This window comes from Ipomoea nil, unplaced genomic scaffold (genome assembly GCF_001879475.1).
Source record: "Ipomoea nil cultivar Tokyo-kokei standard unplaced genomic scaffold, Asagao_1.1 scaffold1043, whole genome shotgun sequence".
Lineage (NCBI taxonomy): Eukaryota > Viridiplantae > Streptophyta > Magnoliopsida > Solanales > Convolvulaceae > Ipomoea > Ipomoea nil.
This window is the reverse complement of record NW_017617471.1, coordinates 13606612-13634488: the sequence shown is the minus strand read 5'-3', so window position 1 is coordinate 13634488 and position 27877 is coordinate 13606612. Positions and strand designations below refer to the sequence as shown.

Below are 27877 nucleotides of genomic sequence, written 5' to 3'. Positions count from 1 at the left end.
AATATAACAGTTTAATCTATTTTGTATAAAAAGTATTGTAATATATTTGTATTTAACAATATTTTCAACTATAAATCTGGGACACGAAATGAAATTAAGTTTTCTAATTCCATCCTTACCGCGAGACCAAATAACCGCGAGTCATCAAGTACAGGGCAGATTGTCTTCAGCTAGATCTGCCTCTCTCTCCCCTTCTCGCTTTTCACCCTGTCGCTCCGTAAGGTATTTTTCTCTCTTTTTCTTCATTTTCTGCATTTTGTTTCTGACGCATACACCTATATATTTTTCGTATAGACGATCTGCGTACAAACAGATAATTTAGCTTTAAATATTGATCTCTGATTTTTGCCAATTTGCGAATCGAGGTGTAGGTTTACATCTATAGAGATGCGTGAACTCTCATGTATATATATGTCTATGATGTGCAAGATAAATACAATTCCTGCTTATATATCTCGGGAATCTGTCTGTATATATGTATAGTTGATCCTGTCGTTCGTATGATTTTTCTAATGTCTAATTTCTGGATCTGCATTTTGTTTTAAGGATTAATGTCTGATTAAAATGCAATATTGTAGCTACTTTGTGCAATACCTAAAATTAGGGATTGTCATTGATCTGCACATTGTACTGGTCATGCATCTCCTTTTGTTGAGTTTTTGGGGAACAGAATTTTGCAGTATAACATAAATTGATTGGGAAATTCCAGGAAATTGAAAGAAATATCAGTGTAATAGAAATGTGGAAGTAATTATGCATGATTCCGAATAAATCACTTGCATCCATCATCCATGCAACCTTACTCTTCATTATTGATCTGCAAGCCTAACTACTTTTTATGCAGCAGCGTTTAAAATATGGGGTTGTCCTTTACAAAGCTTTTCAGCCGGCTCTTTGCCAAGAAGGAGATGCGTATCCTTATGGTGGGTCTAGATGCAGCTGGTAAGACCACTATATTGTATAAACTTAAGCTGGGAGAGATTGTTACTACCATTCCTACTATTGGTAAGTTTCATTAAGTTTTCATATTTGTTGGTCTTTGCCCTTTCATCCAATTTAGGTGGTCAATGGTACCACTGGTTTTAGTTCTGATTTCATGGTAATGATGTTTATTGCCTTTTCTTTATCAGGATTTAATGTGGAGACCGTTGAGTACAAAAACATAAGCTTTACCGTGTGGGATGTTGGTGGCCAGGACAAGGTAATTGATACTACATTAGTATATTACTAATTTGATGTGATGACTTTTACTTCTCTTTTATAGTTCTCTGCCAACAAGATGCTAAAATTTTTAAGCTCCTTATATTAGAATGATTTAGTTATGCCCTTGGTAAAATTCTTGAATTTCTGCCTGCTATTCGTATCTTGACCTCTAGGCTCCAGCAAGTTTATTTCTGTTTGGGTTTGTAGTAGACAGCTGCCATGGCTTATATAATATGGTATGACTTATTAGAAAGGGCCTATATTATGGTATTTTTGGCCTCTAAGTGATCTGACTTTCTGGGGTTTGACGGTTTGACCTGTGGTGTCTCACAACCTAATAAAGCAGAATTGTCCTTTAAGAAAATGCTATTGCTTATCAATATTTTGTGAATCCAGATTCGTCCACTATGGAGACACTATTTCCAGAATACGCAAGGGCTTATCTTTGTTGTTGACAGTAATGATCGAGATCGTGTTGTTGAGGCTAGGGATGAGCTTCACCGTATGCTGAATGAGGTATTCCTGTACATGTGCAATGTGATATTGATAAACCTCTCTTTTGGAATTTCATCCAAAGGAACCTAGAACTGATAGAATCGTTGATGCCACCGCACCATATTTTGATTTCAATACTGAATTGAGCAATGTTTGTACAGGATGAATTGAGGGATGCTGTGTTGCTTGTGTTTGCAAACAAGCAAGATCTTCCTAATGCTATGAATGCTGCTGAGATTACTGACAAGCTTGGTCTTCACTCACTCCGTCAACGTCACTGGTATATTCTGTGGCCTTGTACTCTGGCTTGCTTGATTATCTATCTGTTTGGATGCACTTAGGCATCATCACAAGTTATAGAAATTCTACATTTTCATTTGGAATACAGTACCTAAATTGTTTTGCAGTATCGACATTTTAGTTTTGGTACTAAATGTGCTCTTCAATTTGGTTCATCTTTAAATTATAGCATAATTCTAAAATATAATATGAGAAAGAACTTTATACTACATAGCCTAGTAGTATATAGTACCAAATTAAAGAGCATATAGTATCTAAACTTAAATGAGTTATTACCCAAAATTGTCCTCGATTATAGTGGTTTTTTTCAATTTTGTCCTAAACGACTTTGGTGTCATAAAATAGTCCCAGACATTTGTGTTATCGCTCAATATTGTCCTCCATTTGTTAATCCGTCAAAAGGGTGTTAAGTATAGGGATAATATAGTCATTTCATATTTAGGTTTCTCTTGGTCTCCTTCCTTTACTCCACCGGTCTCTGGGTTGGTTAATTAAGTTCTTAGTATCGTGGAGATAAAATAAACATCAATTATTTGAGAAGATTCTGGAGTTGAGTTATGCAATGGCTGAGGAAGGTTTTTGGACGGAGAGGGACTTGGAGTTGACTGCTGCTTGGCTTCAAGATTTGCATGCTATTGGTTACCTATAGCCACGTCTAATGTCTCTTGAATTGGATCGGCCAAGGGCAAGTATTGGCCTTGGTGATAGGAAAGAATTTGTTCCTCAAAAGTTGCCATCTGTGCATCTTGGAGTTGAGGAAATTGGGACGGTGAATTATGTAATTGGAAACTTGATTAAGTGGATGAAGAATTTTGGCAATATTGTGCTAATCATGTTCTGCAGTGGACCAGTTGAACGTACTGCTTTGGAATGGAGATTGTTATATGGCAGGGTATTTAAGACAGTAATTATACTGTCTGAGCAGAAGAATTCAGATCTTGCTGTTGAAAAGGGTCAGCTGGATTACCGGTGGAGTAAAGGAAGGAGACCAAGAGAAACCTAAATATGAAATGACTATATTATCCCTGTACTTAACACCCTTTTGACGGATTAACAAACGGAGGACAATATTGAGCGATAACACAAGTCTGGGACTACTTTATGACACCAAAGTTGTTTTGGACAAAATTTAGAAAAACCACTATAGTCGAGGACAATTTTGGGTATTAACTCAAACTTAAATGTTATAGTAACAAAATTTAAGGTATTCTATATTCATACCTCATATGTATGGTAGAATTCCCTAAAAATTATATTATGTCACTATATTGTAACTAAAAAGTCTTACCAATTGTTTTATGTATTTCTTATAGGTATATCCAGAGTACTTGTGCCACATCTGGAGAAGGGCTGTATGAGGGATTGGACTGGCTCTCAAACAACATTGCAAACAAGGTAAATTTCCTCTATCCTAACAAGTGTATGCATTCTCACAGAGAGAGAGAGAGAGAGGCCAGGGAACAAAATCCTGCCTATATTCAGTAATCGCTATCATATCATATGATTGGTTATGGACTTGTGGCCTTACTAATTGTCCCCTTTTTAATTTTATTTCTGTGGCAGGCATAGAAGGTAAAGTGAGTGCCATCATCTTTTTGAACATTTATCTATATATATTGGTTTTACTGGCCAGATTAGGTTGGCTCTAAGTTTGCATTTTATTCTCCCCTAAATTGTTGTGAACAAACTTGCCGGTATGCACTTTTAGGTTATTTCATGTAATTTCTGCTACACTCCATGGAATCTTCTTTAAAATAGGCACTTACCGTGCCTGAATTAGTTACTTTTTCTCAATGCCTTGGGTTCTTCAAATGAAATTTATAATTTGAGGACATTTCAGTGTGTCATATTTTACTGTAGGGACTAGGGAGTTCTGTTATGCATACCATAGGGGCAGGCAGTGGGGTACTAGGAAACCATTTGGCTAGGAAACCACCACTTTCTTGAGGTCTCCAGTCAAATGAAAGAAACCATTTGGCTAAAACCACACAGCACTTTTGTAGTCTCCAAGTCAAGAATGACACCGTTTGGCAAAACCAATAGCACTTTTCATAGTCTCACGGCCAAGAAAATAAAGGTTTTGCCTATTAGCATGTCATAAATAAGAAAATCTGATGTTTTTTATATGGCAAAAACTTGTGTGTGACTGTCTCATGGGTTTTAATCCGTGAGACGGATTGGATCTTTGATTAATGAGGTCAAAGATCCTACTCATTAACAAAAAATTTGACACATTAATCAAATATCTGACCCTTCTCACGGATTGAGACTTGTGAGATGGTCTTACACAAGTGTTACCATTTTTATATATGTAGTAATTACATAATGGTCACACAAAGTATCATTAAAACTTAGAAAAGTGTTAAATAAGCATCCTAAATTGACTACATAGTGCAATTAAGCCTTTAACCAAAAAAAAAAAAAAAAAAAAAAAAAAAAACCTTCGTTGATGCTCCTTAAATTAGAAAAAAGTGAAATTAAGCTCTCAACTAAACTTTTTAGCATATTTTATTGTTTTGATTGTTTTGATTAGGCAATCACTTGATATTTAATGTGACGATGATTTGGTGTAAATTAAATAATTTTATATAAATTTTTTAACAAATTAAAAATTAAAATAAATAAATAAAAATTTTGAATTTTTTTTAAAAAATATCAGACGGAGATAGCCGGGTAGTCTTCGTTAATGTTTTTTTTTTTTTTTTTTTTTTAAATTTTTAAATTCAAACTTTTTATTTATTTATATTTTAAAATTTAATTTGTTAAAAAAATTGTACATAATTATTTACTTGGTATATATAGTAATTTATTAAATTGTTATAGTGTTACATCTATCTTATTTTACCAATCATATTTACTATTCACTAGTCAGTGTAACTCTTCTTTCTTTGGTTATTTTTTAACATTTTCTTATAATTTTTAAATTTGATTTTTTTTGGTATTTAATAGTAGTTTTGGTGTAGTTTCTAAGTATATAATTATTATGTATTAATACTAAATTAAATATTACAAAAATTTGAATTGCAAATAATTTCAATTAAACTTTATTAGCCAAACCAAACACATAAAATGCAACATGGAGTAACATTTAAATTACTATTAGTATATAAAATTTATATCTTAAGTATTGTTAAACACAAAATGTTGAATTTAAAAATTATTATTATTATTATTATTATTATTATTATTATTTAGAAAAAAAAAAAAGAGAATTGATTTTAATGGTGATAGTAAATATAACAGAGAAAATAATATTTAAGTGAATCACAAGCATTGATGTTTTTTTTTTTTTTTTTTTTTTTTTTTTTTTTTTTTTTTTTGACAAGCATTGATGTTTTGACTTTCTATATACAATAATCATATGCTTTTTTTCATTCGATTTTCCTTCTGAGACATTTTGGAATTATTTTCGAATTATATGACTTGTACCTTTTGGGCTAGTGATTCACACAACAGCAAACGGTCAATAAGATTTGAAAATTTTAAAAGTACTATTTTGTACAAACAAACTTTTTGCGTATGAAAATCTATCATTTTCATCCCTTCATAATTAGTTAGCGTTTAGATATGAATTTCAGTGGAACATTAATTTGCGAATAAAATTGTTTTTTTTTTTTTTTTCTTTTATGTACTCAGAGTTTTCACCGTCGAACACAGTGACTAATCCTCTCGCTGGATGATGGATATCTCTTTTGGATGAGACAGTTGACCTGGAGATTTAAGGTTGCTCCATACATAAAGCCAATGATCAAATCCTTGAAAATAAAATTGATTTGATTGGTCTTTATTTTGGCTGGAAGTCTGAAAGAAATTTGATTTTTATTATAACTTTTTAAATTAGAAAAGCAATGCATTTGTAAAAAAAAAAAAAAAAAAAAAAAAAAAAAGCCAAAACTTTACTCAAGTTCTTTTTTTTTTTTTTTTGAAAGGTACTCAGTACTTATTAATATGTTGGAAAATGACACTTTTTTTCCCGAGTTATATATTTATAGCATTTTTTTCTCCTGAATTATTTATGTAAGCACATTAACCCCCTCAATTATTTTAAAAGTGTTCGTTTTTCCCCCTGATATATTAAATTGACATTTCTACCTTAAAATAAATATTTTATTTTTTTTTCTCCAACAAATTATTGCGTATACGTAGGGATGACCACGATTCGATTCGAATTGAACCGGACACTATAGCAATCGAATTAAAAGTTTTCGGTTATGATTCAGATCCAGAACCCAATATTTGGATTTCAGTTTATTAAAATTATGAATCGAAAAAATTAGATCTTGAACCGTAAACCGGCGGTTTCGTATTCGGTTCGCGATTTTGAACCGTCTTTATTTTAAAAATTTATTTTTTATTTTAAAATAGTCTTAATTCAATAATAAATGTATTTTATTTTTTCCAGTTCGGAACATAAATCGACCATCTCGGTTCGCGATTTTAATGAACTCTAAATATCGGGTTTTGATTCTAAATTGTAATTAACTCTAAATATCGGGTTTCGATTCTAAATTGTAATTAGAATATTCCGGTTTGATTGCTATAGTGTCTATTTGGTTTGAACCAAATTGTTGTCATAATTTGTTGAAGAAGAAAAATAAATGAAATATTTATTTTAAGGGTAAATATGTCCATTTAACATTTTAAGGAAAAAAATCACTTAAATAATTCAGAGAAAAAAAATGCTATAAATATATAACTCAAAGAGAAAAAGTGTTATTTTCCCTTAATATATTGTTCCATTCCCCGTGTGAAGGCTGGGATGGGGTCATGGGGATACCCCTGATGACCCTGTACCAACTCCCATCACATCATGGGGATATATATATATATATATATATATATATATATATATATATATATATATATATATATATTAATTTTTTCACGCACATTGCACGATTGAGATAATGTCTAATGTTTATTTTTAAATAAGTACTTTAAAATATATCAAGATAAGATTATATTGGAGTTTTCTTTCAATAAAAAAAAAGGATTATATTGGAGTTGAATTGTTCATGCATAGATAATTGAATGTTGAATTTGCGTATTTAAATAGGTAATTATAAGTTTACAAATCCAAGAAAATATAGGCAAGATTGATTATAATTGTTTATAAAATAATTGTATGACTATGGTTGAAACCAAATACGAGATATAAGAAAAGAAAATAAAGATTAAAGCATAAGATATTAAATATATACTAATATAGTTTGAGGGGATTCTAGCAGAAGATTGAGTTTGAGGAGGTGCCGGCAATCCAGCATATTGCACCGTCATTAGTTTATACAAATAATATTATAGAAACATGATAGGAGATGTACAAACATACACCCCGTTGATGTTGTGTTACATAATAATTTAGGTTTGTACAATTGTACTCCTAACCCATGGGCAATGGCTTAATATATAGATTAATTGTGTAGTTATAATTCTATAAGGATTTGTGGGTTAGAGTTCTATTAAGACTTTAATATTATAATTAGACTAATGGTGTAGTTATAATTCTATATTAGACTTTAATATTAGAGTAAGACTAATGGTGTAATTATAATTCTATAAGGATTTGTGAGTTAGAGTTCTGTTAACACTTTAATATTAGAATTCTATAAGGATTTCTAGGCAATGTTAACGGTGAATTAACGAAGAAGATAATATTTAACGAAAAAGTTAACTTCCATTTGGAAGATAATGGTATCCGGGTTGGACTTCCATTTGGAAGATTATGAGTTCGAGCCTCAGTGGAGGCATTATTGGTTCTTTGTGCTTCAGTAGATTGAGAAAGTATATGAACAGATAATACAATGTAATAGAACTAGTAGCATTCAAAAAAAAAAAAAAAAAAAACGAAAAAGTTAACGGATAATCATATAATTAAGGATAAATCAGAAAATCTCAAGGAAAAATTAAAATTTGAACAATATGAACCATTCATTTAATTTAATAATTTGACGACCATTTTTCTACCCATTATAGGCCTAACTTTTTTTGCCCCTCTTATTAGTGTGTGTGGATACATACAATATATATATATATATATATATATATATATATATATATATATATATATATGAAAATCATTTTTCCTCTAAGAATTATGGACAAATCTTAATAATGTGGCCAGTTTCATAAATATTACAAACTTCAAGGCTTGTAATCTGTATTAAACTACTACTCCGGTCATATATTACCTTATTTTCAACTGTTAAATCTACTAGATGGAAAGTCCAAATTTGTGCAAATTTCTCACAATGAGAGTAGTTCTTACATGAAGAAATAAGAATATATAATATGATGATGTTTTCATAATTTTACTTTGCAACTTGTAACACCATGCTATACACTTTGTAATATTTTTTACATGTAGTATTTGTGTATATACTGAGGCTTGAACCCATGACCTCCCACTTAGAAAAGTCACTTCATGCCGCTTAACTACAAGGTCTTTGGTACACTTTGTAATACCTAACTATGCACTTTGTAAAAACTAAATGTGCATTATTGGATAACTTTTAAAAAGCCAATGAAAAACAAAATTTTAAACATAAATCATAAATGCTAAACCCTAAGCAATAAAAAATGAATTCCTAAATCAAATTAAAAAAAAAAAAAAAAAAAAAAACTCAGGCATAAACTCTCAAATCCAAACTCTAAGTGTACTAAACTTTTGCATTTGCAAAGTGCAATTTGTAATACTAAAAGTGCACTTTGTATCAACTAAATGTGCACTTTGTAACAACTAAATATGCATTCATGTAATACATATTGTGTTAAAATACCACAACATTTTTTTAAAAAAATTTGATCTAATTCGTTCAATTTTTTCTAATGTAAGGCTGAGATTGATTCTCAATTTTCTCACACACACACACACACACACACACACACACACACACACACACACACACACACACACACACACACACACACACACACACACACACACACACACACACATATATATATATATATATATATATATGCAAGAATAAATGAGAACATGGTGCTCCTATAAAAAGTGAGGGACTGATCTCAGTCGTCTGTTATGGTTCATCAGTGGTTGAATGTTTTAATAAAAAAAAAAAATACAAGGTCAATTTTATTATTATTGAAATTTTTAAAAGTGGGGTTCATTTTATAATTATTATAAATTTGAAATTTTAGTAGTTGTAAGATTTTAGCATTTGATTTCTCAAGATGGAGGTGTGGATATGTCTACACTTTTTACATTGGAGGTATATAGGAGCAGTTGGGCATGATCAAATGAGAAAAAAGTCTTCTTGCAAAAAGTGAAGATTGATATCAATCGCCCATCGGTGTTCATTAATGGTTGAGAGCTTTAGTCAATTTCATAATTATTCAAAACTTTTAAGAGCATGTTCAGTTTAAAGAAGGACTTCAAGTTGGCCAAAAGCACTCATGCCAAGCTTAAAGAAGAGAATGCTCAACTTTTGGCTGAACTTGTGAAGGTTTCGAATAAGGCTAACGCACCACAATCGAGTAGCCAACCGAAAGGAAAAGCTATTCAGCGAGTTGTGGAACCCTCGGAAGGAGATCCTTCTAAAGGTAACCCGATGAGTGTCAAACACACAAATCAGAATAGACCAATTGGTAGAGGATCGATTGGTCAATCCACGAATGGTCAACCGAGGAGGGGTAACCAACCAAGGAGTAAAACCGATGATGTGAGTCCAATTCTGCACATTTTTAGTATTAGTTTGATTATATTTGTTAGGCTTAAGTTCATGATTTAGGTAGTTTAATTGCATAATCTCTTGTTTTATCATTTAGTTGTGGTTCACACTTTTTTTGAATGTTTTACGGTGTTTGTTAGTGTTTTTGAACCATTGTAGGTCATGAGCAAAGACAAGGGAAGATCGAGGACAAATTTGGAGTTAAAGTGGACCAAAGGGGCGCATACACAGCAAGTTCGACGCGTCCAAATTTTCCAGCAAGCAATTTGGCCGAGACCATCAGGTCTCGACGCGTCAAGCCCGAGCTCGACATGTCGAGCGATCACCAGCGTGAGGGCGAGAAATCGACGCCTCGGTTCGACGCGTCGAAGTTGGGCAGTAGCTTTTCCGAGAAGTTGAAGATGCGGTCTTGACGCGTCGAGCGGGATGCGGCCCAAGTGCGGTTTGGCCCGTTTTCACGCAGAAAAATTCATATTTCTACCGGGATTGGTTCCAATTCTAGCTATAAAATCCCACCTTCCTCAGCCCTAATATTCATTCAGAGATCTTGGAGACAAGAATGAGAAAAATTAAGAGCCACAAGTTGTCTTGGGAAGTAAGAAGAAAGTTAGGGAGATTTGGGAAAATTGCATGGTTCAATCTTGTACTCTTTTTGATAACTTGTATTTTCTTTATTATCTTTAGCTATGTATAATTTAGCCATGTGTGGCTAAATTCCATTAGAGATTCTTAGGTAAAAAGTGTTTATGAACCTATATGCCTCTGCTCTCAGATTCTTTAATTTATTATTATTTGGGTTTTAAACTTGTGTTTATTATTGTCGTTGCGCGTAATTCAGGGCCCAGATTACTTATTTCATTGCTTTGTTTATGTCATAACGGGAGTTAAGCATAATTGAGAGTTCACACAATTGCACTTAACTTTTGCACCTTGGGAAATGACATATTTGTTAGGGAATTTAATTCTTGATTATTGCACATCGAGAGATGGTAGTGGTTAGGGATTATTTATGAATGATTGTTCTTGTTCTTATTGGGTGTTTATACCACGGGAGTGGATATTCACTAGTGTTAGTGACTACGGGAGTAGCTCTATACCACCTTGCATGCTCACACTCGTTTAAACCCAGATTTAATATTACATTAGGTGAGGCACAAGGGGATTAAACACTTGAATCCCAGGAATCTCAATCTCTCTCTATTGTTTCCAAACCCTGAATCATTGCTTTATTTTATTTATTTATTGCAACCATCCAAGTCAATCATTAAGATTGGCTTCATAGAATAAATTAGTAGCTAGTGCTTAATACAATCACTTCCCTGTGGATCGATAACCTGATACTCCAGGTATTTATTTTGTTCAAAATATACTACAGTCACCCAATAATAACTAGAGGTTGAACCATTCATAGAGGAGAACCAATGGCCATCCGAAGGGTAAACCGAGACATTACCCGGATGGTTAAAACAACAGGTGTGCGAAGCCTCCGAGATTCACTATAAAATCAATGAGAGGCGTTTGAAAACTATTCCCTTCTGATGAGGACTGGCTTATGGTCCATTAACCGATGTCAGAAAGTGAAATTCGAACGGTTTCATAGACATATGCAAATGTTCTACTCTAGGGTGCATAGCAGCATGCCAAGACCCTGATTTCAAAAACTGTTAAACAATGAACTATCTTGTATATTTCTATATGTTCTATTCAGATGTACAAGGAAGTGTAGAGCTATTTATACAAGATAAGAACTAATCCTAGCCATAGATTTCAAACACCTAAACCTAAGGCTAAGAGAGATCCTCTCAGCTAACACCCTATTCCTCTAACACTCCCCCTCAAGTTGGAGCATCCAACTTGTTACATATGTATCACATGAACCATAGGACTCCACACCTAGACTCCTAACTTCCAAGGCTAACGCCCAAGTCTTGAACCACTCGAACAACCTTCTAACCACGCTGTGCCAAACCAGTCCACAACGCACCTTGTCGCACCAACAACGCTTCTATGGAGCCAACAAAAGCTAGACCAATCACCACAGAGCCGCACCTGCCTCTCACACCCCAAACCCTTATCACCACTGCCTAACACCACAGCCTACCTGCCTCTCACTCCACAAACCATTAGTGCTACTAGACCATAGTGCACATGTCCCTCTCACCATGCACCCTTATCAACCCTACCTAACACCACATCGTTTCCCTGGAGCATGCACGTAAACCGATTCACTCTAAATCATTCTTCAGCCGTCGGCCTCCCCCGCGGCATTTGTCAGGTCCGCCCCACTCTTGGCACATGTGCTGCCCACTCCTGCAGCACCCTTGTTTACGCACACTGAACAAGCTGCACTTGACACAACTCAGACCCTAGAATTGCTCCCATACCAAATTAACTTAAAGCGATAAACTATGATAAACAAAACACAAAGCACAAGACTTATTATTACGATAAACAAAATAACCTACTGCCTAATTATTCCTCGTTAGCAGCACAAACCTAATCGCACATTATGCTTCCAATTAATTTCCAGAAGCATTCATCAACTAGACCTCCACGCCATTTTATTTTGAAGCCATGAGACCACCCAGCTTCGTGGACCTCAGCCCACCCAGCTTCATGGACCTCCCCTACCATCTCACTCTTGGCTGTCTCTCTCTCGATGGTTTCCCTTCATCTCTCTCGACCAGCAGCAATCCCCCCGACGCACAGCTCCCTCCAGCAACCTCTGTTCCTTCCTGGCAAGCACAACAGATCTTGGAAGCTTCTCTCCGGCGAACTCTGCTGCCTGTGTTGCTTGACGAAATGGGCTCACTAACACGTTTTGCTGGAAAAGTCAGCGGGAATGACCTCACGCGCCTCCACCACCACCCAGATCTCTTGGGCTCATAGATACGAGTCCGCCGGTACCAGCCTCGACCGGAGAATATGCCGAAACAGTGCGCACGCGCCGGCGCGTGGCGTCGGAACCCTAAGACTGCGCTGACGCATGGCGGCGCGTGAGAACTCCGGTGGCTGCTCCGCTCCTCCCGACGGTGCCACCTCCTCTTTCCGACCAAAACCCACTACCCAGTCACCTCAATCTCGCTTTGATACCATGTTAAACAATGAACTATCTTGTATATTTCTATATGTTCTGTTCAGATGTACAAGGAAATGTAGAGCTATTTATACAAGACAAGAGCTAATCTTAGCCATAGATTTCAAACACCTAAACCTAAGGCTAAGAGAGATCCTCTCAACTAACACCCTATTCCTCTAACAAAAACATTATGCACCTTAAAATCCTATAAAATTTCAAAATAGCACTTACGATTATCAAGTTTTTAACGATTATAGTGGATCGAGAATGGGCTTGACGAGCTCTAGGTTCAAATGGATGCTCAAGCTTACTAACCATTAAGGACCCAAGAAGGTATGGGTACCTAAAGTTAAATAATCTTTGATTTCAGGTTAACATGACCATATGGTACGTAGATAGCAGTTGCTCGAAGCACATGACTGGTGATAAATCAAATCTAAGCAACTACCGAGAAGTAAATGGCCCTAAAGTGGTTGTTGGTGGTGAGTCGAGTGGACAGACCAAGGGAGTAGGTGATGTCCAAAGGAACGGACTGACAATCAGAGATGTTTCATATGTATAAGTGTTGAAGTTCAACCTTCTCAGCACGAGTCAGTTTTGTGACAAGGGCTACAAAGTCAAATTCTACAAGGACAGATGCAATGTGATCAGTGAGGAGAATGGAGATACAGTTCTTTCAGCGAGGAGAAGAAATAACATGTATGTAGTAGTTTGGGAATCGGCGAAGCCGAGTGTATGCCTAGTAGCTAAAAGTAACAATGACTTGCGTTGGGAATGACACAATAGGTTCAACCATCTCAACGTTAAGGCCATTAATAAGCTATCCAGAGGAGCTTTGGTAAAAGGGGCTATTGATAGGTGCCAAAAACACTCATTTAATAGGGTGTTAATAGGGTTGTGTGATGCTTAATTGTAAATCATTTGTGGTTGCTTTATGGTTAAATGCATATGAATGTGCTAATGTGTTGCAAAGCTCTACCATGTCTAGAACTTTAGTGTTTGTGAAGGGATTGGAGCTTAGAAGGAAGCATATGGGCATTGACCGGAGCAACCAAGGAAGAGAGCAAGGAATAACGATCCACGATCGTGGACCTCTCGTGGATTCAAAATAGAAGGCTCCACGAGAGGGATCTACGACTCGTGGATCTGGCACTGGGTCGCATAAGTGTGCGATCCATGAGCGTGGAGCGCTCATGGATCTAGCCAGGCACGAGAATTCATGTGCATTTGAAGGGAAAAGTTATTTAAAGGCTAGATTTAGATATTTAGAGGAGAGCAAGTTAGAAGTTAGATCATATCTTACATTTGAGTTCATACACTTGGAGATTAGGTTTTTTTTTTTTGTTTTTTTGTTTTTTTTTTTTTTTTGTTTTTTGTTTTTAATCTCTCTAGCATCTCAAAGACATTGGATTGGAAGATTTTCTAGAGTGATGGAATCTTGACACAATTCCTTGATCCTAGGAGGAACTTGTACATTGAATCTTCTATTGCAATCAAGTTTGGTAATTCTATTGCTTTCTTATTTCAATTGCTTTATTTGTTGATCCTTGATTCAATAATGATTCATAAAGCTACAATGAGGGGCTAGATTTCTTTTAGGAATTGAATACAATTGTGATTCTGTTGCATGATGCTAGTGTGAAATGCAATTCCTAATTAGATTGATCATTGCAATTGTGATTGACTTCTTGTTACAATTGGTGAATTGATTGCATCTTGTGAGTTAAGGCCAAACTCCCTTGATTGTTCTAGGCAATTGAACTAGGCAAAAGATTGCTAGATCAATTGAAGCCCCAAGCCAATTTGTATTTCCCTTATTAAAGAATCGAAAGGACTAAGATTGGAACTAGGTGAAGACAAGGTGTTTGATGAAATGTTTCTTAGGAGCATAGTCACTTAAAGGTGTTTCTACACCAAGAAAAGACTTAGTAAACCGAGAGGTGAACGACATTGGTAAAGCCTTGCTTGAATCACACATATTGCAATGTATCAACCTTTCCTTAAGACACTATAAGCATCATGTGATAGATGAACAATTTCATTCCTAGCTTTCTTCATTTGAATTCATTCACTTGTTTGTTCTCTTGCACTCTTTCAAACATATGCAAACCAAGCTTTCGTGTACCATGTATATGACAAGCATGAACTTTATTCTCTATCTTAATGCTATTTTGTACTTCCAATTTGTCATCATTGAGATCGACACTCAGAGATTCCATATCCCCGTTTTATACACTTTCCACATACCACTCCCACTAATAAAACAAGCATCAAAATGGCGCCGTTGCCGGTGATGGCATACGATTGTTGTTAAATTGTTTTGAGATAGTGAATATTTGTGCTTTGATACTTGATTCACTTTTTCTTTTACTTTTGTTTGTACATTTACTTTGCTACTAACCTCCCTTGCAACTACTTCAAGTTGGGGAGGAAACCATTTCTCTTTTCATACTTTTGTAGGTTGGATGCAAACAAGGGAAAAAGGGAATCAAGGACTACTTCCCTTTAACCCGGAAATAACCAAGACAAGAAGAAGAAGAAGAAGCAAGAACAATCCTAATCCACATCACATAGAAGAGATGACATCAACAAGTGCAACAAACCAATGAGGATCCCATGGAGGGGAAATCCTCCAAACACAACAACCCCCATCCATGTTCATCCAATTAGAGCTTTTGGAGGACCACAAGTCCCCCAAGAGCCAAGACAAGAAGAAGACCAAACCATTGATGTTGAAGGGCAACCGAACCCAATATGGGGAGAGGAGTTCTATGATACCCCAAATGACCATAGGGGGAGGACCATTGCCGAATACATGACACTCAATTTCTCCATGCACAACTCCATATACGTGCCACCATTGGAGAACATCAACTTTCACATTCACCCGGCGGTCCTCGACCTTGTGCAAAATAGTCCATTTGACAGTCTACCATCGGAGGATCCACATACCCATATCACAAGATTCATGAGGGCATGTAGCATGTTCCGGCAAGAAGGAGTGCCAGACGAGATTATAAGGCTCAAGCTGTTCCCATTCTTTGTTATTGGAGAAACTTCTAGATGGTTGGATTTACAAAATGACAACCACTTTCGCTTTTGGACACAACTCCACATGGAATTTATGAACAAGTTCTTCCCGCTCACTAAGATCATGAAAGTGAGAAAACAAGTGCAAGAATTTAAATAAGGGTCTTTGGAGAGCCTATAGGAAGCTTGGAGAAGGTTCAAAACCTTGAAGCATCAATGCCCACCAGATCTTCTACATCCATGGGACGTAATAAGCTCATTCTATGGAGGGCTCACGAATGAAGGAAAAATGTTGCTTGATTCATCCTCCCGTGGGGCCTTTGTTTCCTCATCACCGGTGGATACCGAGGAGCTCATTGAAAGAATATCTTCAAACACCTCATTTTGGTACAATAAGAGGGACTCAAGAGCCGAGATATATGAGGTAAAGGAGAATGTAGCCAATGATGTGAAAGTGGATGCTATGAACCATGAGATAAAAAGGTTGCAAAACATTGTGGAAAAGCTTGAAGCAAAGTCTAAGCTATGCATGGCCTTAGCCTTATATTGCAATGTGTGTGGTGGTCCCCATGATACAATGGATTGTTCCTCCTCTAGCTCTTACGAGCAAGTGGAAGCAGTTGGCTATCAACAACAACCCCGTGGCAATGGATACAACTTTGGGGCTGGTGAAAATCAAAATTGGAAGCAAAGAAGTGGATGACATCAATTGGGATACCAAGGGAGATCCCAAGGCAATAGAAGTGGCAAACTCACTTATGGACCGGGTAGAGAAAGAGGCCAAATTGCATACGGCGCGCATAAAAATCAAGGAAGTACTTCAAATGCTCTCTACTGGCCACCAAATGTCTCTCTTGGTGATCAACTTGTCCCAAGGATTGAAATTAGAGAGGTTGACGAAAGACTCTAAAACCATCCAAGAGCTTTAGAATGATCGGGTGTTGCTCTAGCAAGAAATAACTCAAGATATAAGGCAAGAAATGGCCGCAATGCGGCAAGAATCTAAAGCCACAATGAAAAATATTGAAACACAAGTGGCTCAAGTGGTGCGCTTGATATCGGAGCGTCCATGGGGTGTTTGCCAAGCACCACCGAGAACAATCCAAATGAGAGAGTCAATGCCATCTTGGTGTCAGTCTTATGTGATGAGGATGAAAAGAAAGATGCCTTGGACAAGATTTGTGAGAAGACCACCTCTGGTGGTCAAGAAGCCAATATTGATGAGACTACCTCTTGTGGTCAAACAAGTAAAGAAAGAGGTGAGGTCACCTCTTGTGATCTCAATGATCAAAGAAAGGAACAAATGGCCAAACCGGTACCTCCAAAGTACCGGCCACCCATACCATCTTCATCGAAAAAGAGCAATACAGCCACTTGGGAGAAAAAGGGTAAGGTTAATGCTTTCTTTCAAAAATTTCATTGTGATTGTCACTTGAGGGAAGTTATGGAAAATAATGAGGAAAATGTTGAAAAGCATGCTTATTTAGGCGAAGAGTTATCGGTCGTACTTCACAAGGGGAACCCAACCAAAAAGGGAGAACCCGACGCATTTGTTGTCCAATGTATTATGAAAAATCTTGAGTTTAACAATGCGTTGGCCGATCTCGGATCCTCCATCAATTTAATGCCCCATTTGTCTTTGACCAGTTGAATTTTCCTTATTTAATCCCAACCCAACTCACCATCCGCCTTGCTGATGGGTCCATAAGGTACCCAAAGGGAATTGCGGAAGATGTGTTGGTAAAGGTGGGGGATTATGTTGTACCAGTAGACTTTGTGGTAGTAGACGTTGGGAAAAGGGATCTTAATGTCCCGTTGATTCTCGTGAGACCATTCTTTGCAACTTGCCGTGCCCTCATTGATGTTGGCACGGGTGAGTTGATATTGAGATTCAATGGGAAAAAGGCCAAATTTGAAATGACCAACATTCAAAAGGATTGTGCAAGTGCTACAAATAAAAAGGTCAAGGCCAAAGCCAAGACCAAACCATTGTGAGAAGTTGAGAAATTGTCTTGGAGGAATAATTGGGCACCTAAGTGCCTTCAACAAAAACTTTTGAATGGAAGTTGAAAAGAGAAGAGGTTATGTCTAGCCAATGACGTAAAACGTGGCACTTCTTGGGAAGAAACCCAAGGTTTCTTGTGTAAATACTTTGTTTTTTCTTTTATGTTTTTGTTTTGGTACCTTTGGAACTAACATTGCAGGGCTATCTTGTGGGAAAACCATGAAAAATTTGAGCAAAAAGGTTGGAAAGTTGGAGAAAATAGCACCAAGGAAAAAGGAAAACTTTCAGGAAAAAGATTGTTCTCAGTCCACGAACGTGGATGGTTCGTGGATTCAAAATAGTAGTTTCCACGATCAGCTCAACGATCGTGGATGGTTCGTGGATTCAAAAAGAAAGTTCCACGAACCAATCCACGATCGTGGAGGGTTCATGGATTCAAAACAATAGGTTCCACGCTTGAGACAACGAATCATGGAGGTCTCGTGGATTCGGAACAAAAAGTTCCATGACCGGATCCACGATCGTGGAGGGTTCGTGGATTCAAACAGAAAGTTCCACGACCCAATCCACGATCGTGGAGGGTTTGTGGATTCCGCCCAGAACACATCGCAGGTTTCACCACTTTTTAAACCCCTATCCTTCATTCTAACACCCCATCCACGAAAAATCTCCAAATCCATGAGGGTAAAAGCTTTCGTTGCTACTTTTCTTCCATCTTTTTAAGCTTCAAAGGGATAAACCTTGAAAGAATCATCACCAAAGAGGTAAAAGCTTCAATCTCCATCCTCCATTAACATATTCATGAAGCTTTCCCTCTCTAGGAACTTGATTACTAGTCTATATCAGGGCCGGATTTTGGGCTGTGCAAGCTGTGCAACAGCACAGGGCTCCCAAATTTTAGAGGGCCCAATATTTAATTTTTACCTAGCTAGTTAAGACATTAAAACAAAATAAAATTGCAATTAAGATTTAACCTTAAAAGACTTCATGGAGGAGTGACATAAATGTGTATATATAGTGTTTCATTTGGGAGGTCATAAGTTTGAATCCTATTTGTTGCTCCAGCTTTGCGCAAATCTTCCATTTTTTTCTTTAACCCTTTTGCTTTGCGCACACCTCCCCCCATTGCGCACAACAACATTTACCACCTTATTATTATTATTATTATTATTATTATTATTATTATTATTATTATTATTATTATTATTATTATTATTATTATTATTATTATTATTATTATTATTATTATTATTATTATTATTGTTATTATTATTAGAAAAAAATTACGCTATTAGTTTTAAAGATTGCGCTTTTGATAGGGCCTCATTTATTTACAAGAACGGGGCCACAAAAATCTAAAAATCGGTCTTGGTCCATATTGTTCAATACATCTTGATGCTTGAAACTTGAAGCTATTTACTAGTTTTGCATGGTAGAACACTTGATTGTTGGAAATTTGTGAATAATTGTGCTAATTTGTGAGATGAGTTAATTCCAGCAATGGTCCCCTGAGTATGGTGATTTTCCACAATTGATCCTCGACTTTTAATTTGGACAATTTAACCACCCGACTATCAAAATTTTTCCAATTGTGGTCCTTCCGTCAAATTCTAGTTAAGTGGATGTTAACTTGAAGGGTAAAAGCGTCATTTCTCATCACTATATTTTATCTTCATTTTCCGTCTGAATTATTATGTCCACGTCGACGCCGGAAACAATGCATTTGGGATCGGCGACGAGCTCAGACCACTCCTGCCGGCCGAAACACATACCATTGTAATTTGTGGAGTTTCTTTTGTGGTGATTGTAGATAAGACCCCACGCACATCAAGACTTTTGCATGAAAGCTTGTTAAAACATTATGGCAACTAAGATCAGTTCATTTATTTATCTGAAAAAGCCCAAATTGATCTGCGGAAACCAGAAACAACAACCCCCTCTCCGTCATGCCAGTTCCTCAAAATCATCATTCTCGTCTGCATCTTCCGGTGTGGCATTCTCAACGGCCATGTTCAATCAACAATCCCCCAATTCGCCTTCTTCAAGGCCACATCTTTCGCCGGCAACCCTCACCTCTGTGGATCTTTTCTGAACAACCCATGCGACCTCGCCCCAATTTCCAGTCCGCCGGGGAATTCCCACGGCGATTTCAAGCTGATTTTCGCGCTGGGCCTCCTAATTTGCTCCCTGATTTTCGCGGCTGCCGCCATCATCAAGGCCAAGTCTTTCAAGAAAATGGGTCGGTTCGTGGAAAATGACGTCATTCCAGAAGCTGGATTTCACGGTCTCCGACGTCCTGGAATGCCTGTGAGACGGCAATGTGATCGGCCGGGGTAGTCTACCACAGCAAAACCCTCTACGGCGTCGAAATCGATGTGAAAAAACTCCTGCGATTCAACAACACCACCCACGACCACGGCTTCCGGGCCGAGATCCGGACCCTAGGCAACATCCGACACCGAAACATCGTCCGATTGCTGGCGTTCTGCTCCAATAAGGACACCAACCTTCTGGTCTATGAGTACATGAGAAACGGGAGCTTAGGCGAGGCTTTGCACGCCAAAAAAGGCGAGGTTATTGGTGGAGGGTTTCTCAGGTCTTTGGCCATTGACTCTTCAAAATTTGGCTCTCCGTCTCCACATCTTTGGCCATTGACGAGTAAGATGATGTTCTTGGTGGAGGGTTTCTCAGGTCTGAAAATGGGAGGCCATCTTCATAACCAATTGTATTTGTACAGTATTCAAAATGCTTGTGAGAGTAATGGAGATTCTGCTGAAAATGAGGCTGCAGAGGTTTCTTTCTAAACCCAGACAACCTTCGACCAAACATTTCTGAGGCAATATGAGAAATGACGCTTTTACCCTTCAAGTTAACGTCCACTTAACTAGAATTTGACGGAAGGATCACAATTGGAAAAATTTTGATAGTCGGGTGATTAAATTGTCCAAATTAAAAGTCGAGGACCAATTGTGGAAAATCATCATACTCAGGGGACCATTGCTGGAATTAACACTTTGTGAGATTGCAATACTTGGATGAACATTAGTTATTGAATTGGGAATTTTTCAAATTGGGTTGATGACAAGTTGTTGCATGTGTAAAATTGATCTTGGAACTGCATTGATTCATGTTCTTTATGATTGTTTATGATGAAATTTTTTCATATGCTACACTAGTTCTATTGAATTTGACACATTCACATGTCTCGGAGAAGAAAGAGTTGACTTGTTGACCATGAATATACTTTGCATTGAAATTTCTTGTTTTAATATGATGATTGGTCTATCTTGTGAACTTGAAGCATGATTTTGAGAAACATTTGAAAAAAAAAAAAGAGAGGAAAGAATGAGAAAATTTCAAAGAGCAAAAATCTAAAAATTCGAATGAAAAAGACGGAAAAAGAGAAATTGTAGAGTGTTGTTGAGTGTATCTTTGTGAGTGTGGTGAGATTGTTGTGCAATATTGTTCACTTGTAAATCATAGAGAATGCAATTTTGTTTTGAGAATTTGTAGGAACCATGCCAAGATCCAAAGAGCTTGCAAAGAGGAGGAAACACGATCACGCTAGTTCTAGCCGTGATCCACAAAGTGATGACCACATGGAGGTACCACAAGAAGAGGAGCAAGATCCTATAGCCGGAAACCGGAAATTGAGGTTGAATGTCGCACAATTGGCAAAGGACGAGAAGTTGAAAACATTGCCGATTTTGGGAGGAAAATACTTGGATATGCCAGCATTGGAATCTTTTGGATGCCGAGATGAGATGGAATACTTGATTGAGCACCAACAATGGGGGCAAGTCTTTGCTTGGAGAGGGCATACCTATGCCTCGGCCGTCTATGAGTTCGTGGCCACACTAACTGTCAATACAGAGAAGTACCATAATAAGCCGTCTATCTCGTTCACCCTTTTCATCAAGGAGTACAATCTCTCGGTGAACGATTTGGGACTTTACTTGGGGCTTCACACAAGGGAACAAATATTATCTCCGGCATACTTGGGGTATCGTACTAGTTTCTACACGGATGATGAAGTGGTTGACTATTAGAGGAAAATATCTGATGGGACGTTGTCCTTTGTCTCATGCAACACAAGCACCAAAATCATTGTAAAGAATGAGATGAAGACCATAAGACATACTTTGGCGGTTACATTCACAGGGAGGATTTCCAACATGCATAAGGTATACCGCTCAAGCCTATTCTATCTTTGGAGCATAGAGAATGATATGACAATCAATATGGGGGTGCAATGCAAGAAATGATTGGCTTCTCAAAGTCATGATAACACCACCCACATCTTCATCGGTCCGTTGTTTGCAAGGTTATGCCAAAGCCTTGGATTGGATGCTAAGTTGATCGAGAAGGGACAAAAGAATCGCCCACATGACACCATTGACCATAGCCGACCTCACTCAAAACAAAGCTAGTCCGAGTTGAAGGAGGTATTCAAGAAGAAGAGGAAGTCCTACCACCACTACCCGTTTCACCATCACACATGCCCGAGTGCAACATTCAATCCCATGTGCCGCAAGTCCATGATTAGGAGAGTATGCGAGCTCTCTAATACCACTTCCACCAAGAGCAAATGGCCATCTTGATGGCCCAAAATGAGCAACTTGATACGCAAGATCAGGCCCTTGATCGGCAATGTCGGACTATTGATGATCTTCAAGCTCAATTCGCTCAATACTTTCATCCTCCATCCTTTGGTGGTGACATGCTATGATCCCACAAGAGAAGGAAAAAAAAACATTGGTTACTTGTTTTTTTATGAACAATAGGTGCATCGTAATGGGGTGCCGCCTTTACTTTTCAATTTTTACTTTCTTGCATTTACTTTTCATGCATTTACTTTCTTGCAATTTAAATTTCGTACTTTTCCATGTTCTTAGACTTGACAATATTGAAGAGAGGCTAGGTTGATGTTTTTAGTTTAGCTTATGATTGATGTCTTGTAGTTGTTGTGTTGTTTTTACCTTTACATTCACGTCGGGCTAAAAATGTTAAACGTGACGCTCTTGGGAAGCAGCCCAAGGATTATTGGGAAAAAAAAACCCAAAAATATGGTAGATAGTTAGGGGTAGCTTGACTACTCCAATGCACTTCTTATCTTTGTTTTGCACATATGCTACTAACATTGTTGATTGTGAAGCATTGATTGATGGGGCAAAGTGTTGGAAGCTACATTGCTAGAAAGGGGATATGCTCTTCAATGGGTTACCATTTCTATCCCTAATTATTTTTATGCCCCGGTTTTCAATTCTAAAGAGTGGAAAAGAGTCTTTGCACACATTCTTCCATTTTCCATCTTTCATTCACAAAGGATTTTCATTTTTCAAACCCCAAGTCCCAGAAACACTTCTAAAGTGTGAAAAGTGACATGCATTTGTGTAGACCTATGCTTCTTTTTCCACCGAGTCCTCAAAGTAACATCGAGGACGATGTTTGATTTAAAGTGTGGAAGGGACACACTTTGTGCTTAAATGTTTGATTTCTTAAATTTGTCAAATGGTGCTTGATTGATGAGTGTGTTTGATGATGGAGAGTTCGTCATTATTTATATCATCTTGGAAGTGTGTTAGTGGTGTGTCTAAAATGTTTTTACTTGGGGAATATCAATTGGAAATTACCTCTTTACACCAAGTGAGAAATACATAAAAACTAAATAGGTTTACATCTTTTGTATGCTTGCATGTCATTCACCTCTTATTTTGTTTGGACCTTAGTCAAGGATCTCTCGGAGTGGGAGCGTGTACCCCTCAATTTTGGAAAGATAATTGGAAAGCGAAGGCCGGAATTGAATAAATCTTGGGAAGTCATGGGGCAAAAGGTGAGCCTTTGGTGCGCTTGAGTGTGAACCCCTAATCCCTAGAAAAAAGCCATGAGGGGTTGATAAGAAGAAAGAATGAAAACGTTTACAATAAAGATTGATGGAATGGTCAAACATTCCTTATAGTCATACATAGAAACAACTTCCCTAGCAATGCTACAGAAAACTTGATTCACAGACTGTTTCACAAATTTGAAACTGAATTCTTTGGAGGAACTTAAAAAATTCTTTAATGATTTGGTCAAACGTACCCAAGACTGACACTGGTTGAATAGTCTTGCACACCACTTGAGTATCTATTTCCATTCTTCTATCAATTGACAATATCTCCATCAGATTGAAATGCATATCATAATTCAGAGGAGTCGCTTTTTCGTTGTCATATTTGTCACCCAGGATGATATTCACCTACGTCGCGACCAATTTTATCGTTTCACGCTTTATGAAAAAGAACTCGCCAAGTAAACGAGAGGAAGAAACTCGTCAAAACAACGGGAGGAAAAACACATAAACCGCAAACAAAATTAAACCAGTAAAATAAAGCAAAGGGAAACACTAGTCCGGAAATAAGAGAGTAACGACCAATAGCGGTGGAGATGGAGGGGTGGGGCAAGGCGTAACCGATTGCGAAGGCGGAGAATAGAAGAGAAGACGGTGAAGGCAGAGAAGACAATGAAGGCGGGCATTGTCTGTGGTGGAATATAACTGTTATTATTATTATAACACAATTTATATAATTGTAATTAATTAATTATTTTTTAAAACATTAATGCTTATTTACAAAGTAGTGTCACCCATTTGAAATGATTATAGAGGTGTCATCATATTACATAGTACTTGACATTTTTAATTATTACTATTACAATTTTCATGTAAACTGAACACTATAATAAAAATTCTTAGTAATTTCATTTACACTGACCAATCAAAAAATTTTAAATTTCCAACTTATTCTCAATAATTTTTCCCCATTCAAATTACAGTTCTTTTCTTTCTTAGTTCTTCCTTTGCAGCCAAGCCCTAAAAAAGTGGACGAATTTTTAATTTTTAATTTTTTAATTAATAATTAATCGCCAGACCACATAACCGCGAGTCATCAAGACAGGGCAGATTGTCTTCTGCTAGATCTGCTTCTCTCTCCCCTCCTCGCTTTTCACCCTGTCACTTCCTAAGGTATTTTTCTATCTTTCTTCATTTTCGTATAGACGATCTTCGTACAAACAGATAATTTAGCTGTAAAGATTGATTTGTGATTTTTAACAATTTGCGAATCGAGGTGTAGGTTTAGATCTAAAGAGATGCCTGAATTCTCATGTATATATATGTCTGTGATGTGTAAGATAAATACAATTCCTGCTTATGTATCTCGGATGTCTATCTGTATATGTGTAGTTGATCCTGTCGTTGGTATGATTTTTTTTAATGTCTAATTTCTGGATCTGCATTTTGTTTTGGGGATTATTGTCTGAATAAAATGCAATATTTTTGCTACTTTGTGCAATATCTGAAATGGGTAATATTTTGTATACTTCATTTATTTGTTTAATATTCGGTGTTTGTCATTGATCTGTGCATTGTACTGGTAATGCTTCTCCTTTTGTTGAGATTTCAGGGAAGAGAATTTTGCATTACAATATAGATTGAATGGAAAATTCCAGGAATTCGAAAGTGTAATAGAAATGTGGAAGTAATTTTGCATGATTCAGAATAAATCACTTGCATCCATGCAACCTTACTCTTCATTATTGATCTGCAAGCCTAACTACTTTTTATGCAGCAGACATTTAAAATATGGGGTTGTCCTTTACAAAGCTTTTCAGCCGGCTGTTTGCCAAGAAGGAGATGCGTATCCTTATGGTGGGTCTAGATGCAGCTGGTAAGACCACTATATTGTATAAACTTAAGCTGGGAGAGATTGTTACTACCATTCCTACTATTGGTAAGTTTCATTAAGTTTTCATATTTGTTGGTCTTTTTGTCCTTTGATCCAATTTAGGTGGTCAATGGTACCCCTGGTTTTAGTTTTGATTATATGGTAATGATGTTTATATCCTTTTCTTTATCAGGGTTTAATGTGGAGACTGTGGAGTACAAAAACATAAGCTTTACAGTGTGGGATGTTGGTGGCCAGGACAAGGTAATTGACACTGTATTAGTATATTACTAATTACTAATTTGGATGTGATGACTTTTACTTCTTTTTATAGTTCTCTACCAACTAGATGCTAAAATTTCCGAGTTCCTTAATATTAGATTGAGTTTATTATGCCCTTGGTAAAATGCTTGAATTTCTGCCTGCCATTCATATCTTGACCTCTAGGCTCGAGCAAGTTGATTTCTGCTTGGGTTTGTAGTAGACAGCTGTCATGGCTTATATAATATGGTATGATTATTTATTAGAAAGGGCCTATATTATGGCATTTTTGCTCTCTAAGTGATCTGTCTTTCTGGGGTTTGACCTGTGGTGTCTCACAACCTAATACAACAGAATTTTCCTTTAAGAAAATGCTATTGCTTATCAATATTTTGTGAATCCAGATTCGTCCACTATGGAGACACTATTTCCAGAATACACAGGGGCTTATCTTTGTTGTTGACAGTAATGATCGAGATCGTGTTGTTGAGGCTAGGGATGAGCTTCACCGTATGCTGAATGAGGTATTCCTTTACATGTGTAATGTGATATTGATTTTGATTTCAATACTGAATTTGAGCATTGTTTGTACAGGATGAATTGAGGGATGCTGTGTTGCTTGTGTTTGCAAACAAGCAAGATCTTCCTAATGCTATGAATGCTGCTGAGATTACTGATAAGCTTGGTCTTCATTCACTCCGTCAACGTCACTGGTATATTCTGTGGCCTTGTACTCTGGCTTGCTTGATTATCTATCTGTTTGGATGCACTTAGGCATCATCTCGTGTTAGAGAAATTTTATGTGTGTGTTTGGTTCATGGGTTTATACTCCAAGTAAGGGGATCAAAATCATAGTTATTGTTTGGTTGACAACTTTTTAAAACACAACTATGAGATTTGATTACCCCTCCAATTAAAAACCCATTCCCTAATTAAAAAACAGTTATCATTCCATCTTATCCCTCCTCATCTGTCACTTCCCGATCCGTTGCCTCCTCACTACATCCCCACATATTTTTGTTTTGATTTTTTGTTCATATTGGTGATTTGGATGTCATTATATTAGGATCAATTGCCTTGATTTTTTATTTTTGTAATTTTAAAACCTTTATTCCCTTTATAGGGCCATACATAACCAAACATCAATATGATAATCATTCCAATTCCATCCTACTACCAAACATGCAAAATACTTTCACCAAAACTCATTAATCAAGTATTTGATTCCCATTTCGATTCCGATTCCCATGTGCGAACCAAACACACCCTATGTTTTATTCGGAATACAGTACCTAAATTGTTATGTAGTAATGGCATTTTAGTTTTGGTACTAAATGTGTTCTTGAATTTGGTTCATCTTAAAACTTTAGCATAATTCTAAAAGATAATATGAGAAAGAACTTTATAGTACTTAGCCTAGTAGTATATACTACCAAATTAAAGAGCATATGGTATCTAAACTTAAATGTTATAGTAACAAAAAATTAAGGCATTATTCATTTATACCTCATTTGTATGGTAAAATTCCCTACACATTATTTTATGCCACTATATTCTAACTAAAATTTGGTCCAATTGTTTTATGCATTTCCTATAGGTATATCCAGAGTACTTGTGCCACATCTGGAGAAGGGCTTTATGAGGGACTGGACTGGCTCTCAAACAACATTGCAAACAAGGTAAATTTCCTCTATCCTAACCAGTGTATGCATTCTCACAGAGAGAGCCTGGGGAACAAAATCCTCCATATATTCAGTAATTGTTATCATATCATATGATTGGTTATGGTTTTCTAATTGTCTCCCTTTTTTTATTTATTTTATTTCTGTGGCAGGCATAGAAGGTAAAGTGAGTGGCATCATCTTTTTGAACATTTATGTATATCTTGGTTTTACTGGCCAGATCAGGTTGGCTCTAAGTTTGCATTTTATTCTCCTCTATATTGTTGTGAACAAACTTGCCGCTATGCACTTTTTGGTTATTTCATGTAATTTCTGCTACTCTCCATGGAATTAGTTACTTTTTCTCAATGCCCTGGGACCTTCAAATGAGATTTATCATTTGAGCACATTTCGATTTGTCATATTTTACTTTAAGCCAATTTTCA

At 36.7% G+C, this 27877-nt stretch overlaps 2 protein-coding genes across 7 annotated transcripts; both read left to right on the top strand.

Moving 5' to 3' along the window:
- The first annotated feature begins 128 nt into the window (after positions 1 to 128).
- LOC109181828 (ADP-ribosylation factor) lies at positions 129 to 5673 on the top strand. Of its 4 annotated transcripts, none has more exons than XM_019331748.1 (7): positions 129 to 222; positions 848 to 1005; positions 1131 to 1201; positions 1600 to 1719; positions 1860 to 1978; positions 3312 to 3393; positions 5635 to 5673. In XM_019331748.1, the coding sequence occupies exons 2-7, from the start codon at positions 858 to 860 to the stop codon at positions 5656 to 5658; spliced, it is 564 nt and encodes a 187-aa protein (XP_019187293.1). In that variant the 5' UTR covers positions 129 to 222; positions 848 to 857; the 3' UTR covers positions 5659 to 5673. The 4 variants fall into 4 exon arrangements, with proteins under 4 accessions (XP_019187293.1, XP_019187296.1, XP_019187295.1 ...); XM_019331751.1 differs by lacking the exon at positions 5635 to 5673 and adding an exon at positions 3562 to 3828; XM_019331750.1 differs by having other exon boundaries at positions 133 to 222; positions 845 to 1005.
- Positions 157 to 27840, top strand: LOC109181829 (ADP-ribosylation factor). 3 transcript variants are annotated; one of them, XM_019331755.1, is made up of 7 exons: positions 157 to 217; positions 25417 to 25575; positions 25703 to 25773; positions 26175 to 26294; positions 26365 to 26483; positions 27368 to 27449; positions 27605 to 27840. In XM_019331755.1, the coding sequence occupies exons 2-7, from the start codon at positions 25428 to 25430 to the stop codon at positions 27608 to 27610; spliced, it is 546 nt and encodes a 181-aa protein (XP_019187300.1). In that variant the 5' UTR covers positions 157 to 217; positions 25417 to 25427; the 3' UTR covers positions 27611 to 27840. The 3 variants fall into 3 exon arrangements, with proteins under 3 accessions (XP_019187300.1, XP_019187298.1, XP_019187299.1); XM_019331753.1 differs by lacking the exon at positions 157 to 217 and adding an exon at positions 24707 to 24809; XM_019331754.1 differs by lacking the exon at positions 157 to 217 and adding an exon at positions 24714 to 24809 and having other exon boundaries at positions 25414 to 25575.
- The last annotated feature ends 37 nt before the right edge of the window (positions 27841 to 27877 follow it).

Coding starts and splice junctions, on each gene's coding strand:
- LOC109181828 (XM_019331748.1), top strand. CDS start 858: ATGGGGTTGTCCTTTACAAAGCTTTTCAGCCGGCTCTTTGCCAAGAAG. Junction 1,006..1,130: donor TACTACCATTCCTACTATTG/GTAAGTTTCATT, acceptor TTTCTTTATCAG/GATTTAATGTGGAGACCGTT. Junction 1,202..1,599: donor ATGTTGGTGGCCAGGACAAG/GTAATTGATACT, acceptor TTGTGAATCCAG/ATTCGTCCACTATGGAGACA.
- LOC109181829 (XM_019331755.1), top strand. CDS start 25,428: ATGGGGTTGTCCTTTACAAAGCTTTTCAGCCGGCTGTTTGCCAAGAAG. Junction 26,295..26,364: donor TTCACCGTATGCTGAATGAG/GTATTCCTTTAC, acceptor TTGTTTGTACAG/GATGAATTGAGGGATGCTGT. Junction 26,484..27,367: donor TCACTCCGTCAACGTCACTG/GTATATTCTGTG, acceptor CATTTCCTATAG/GTATATCCAGAGTACTTGTG.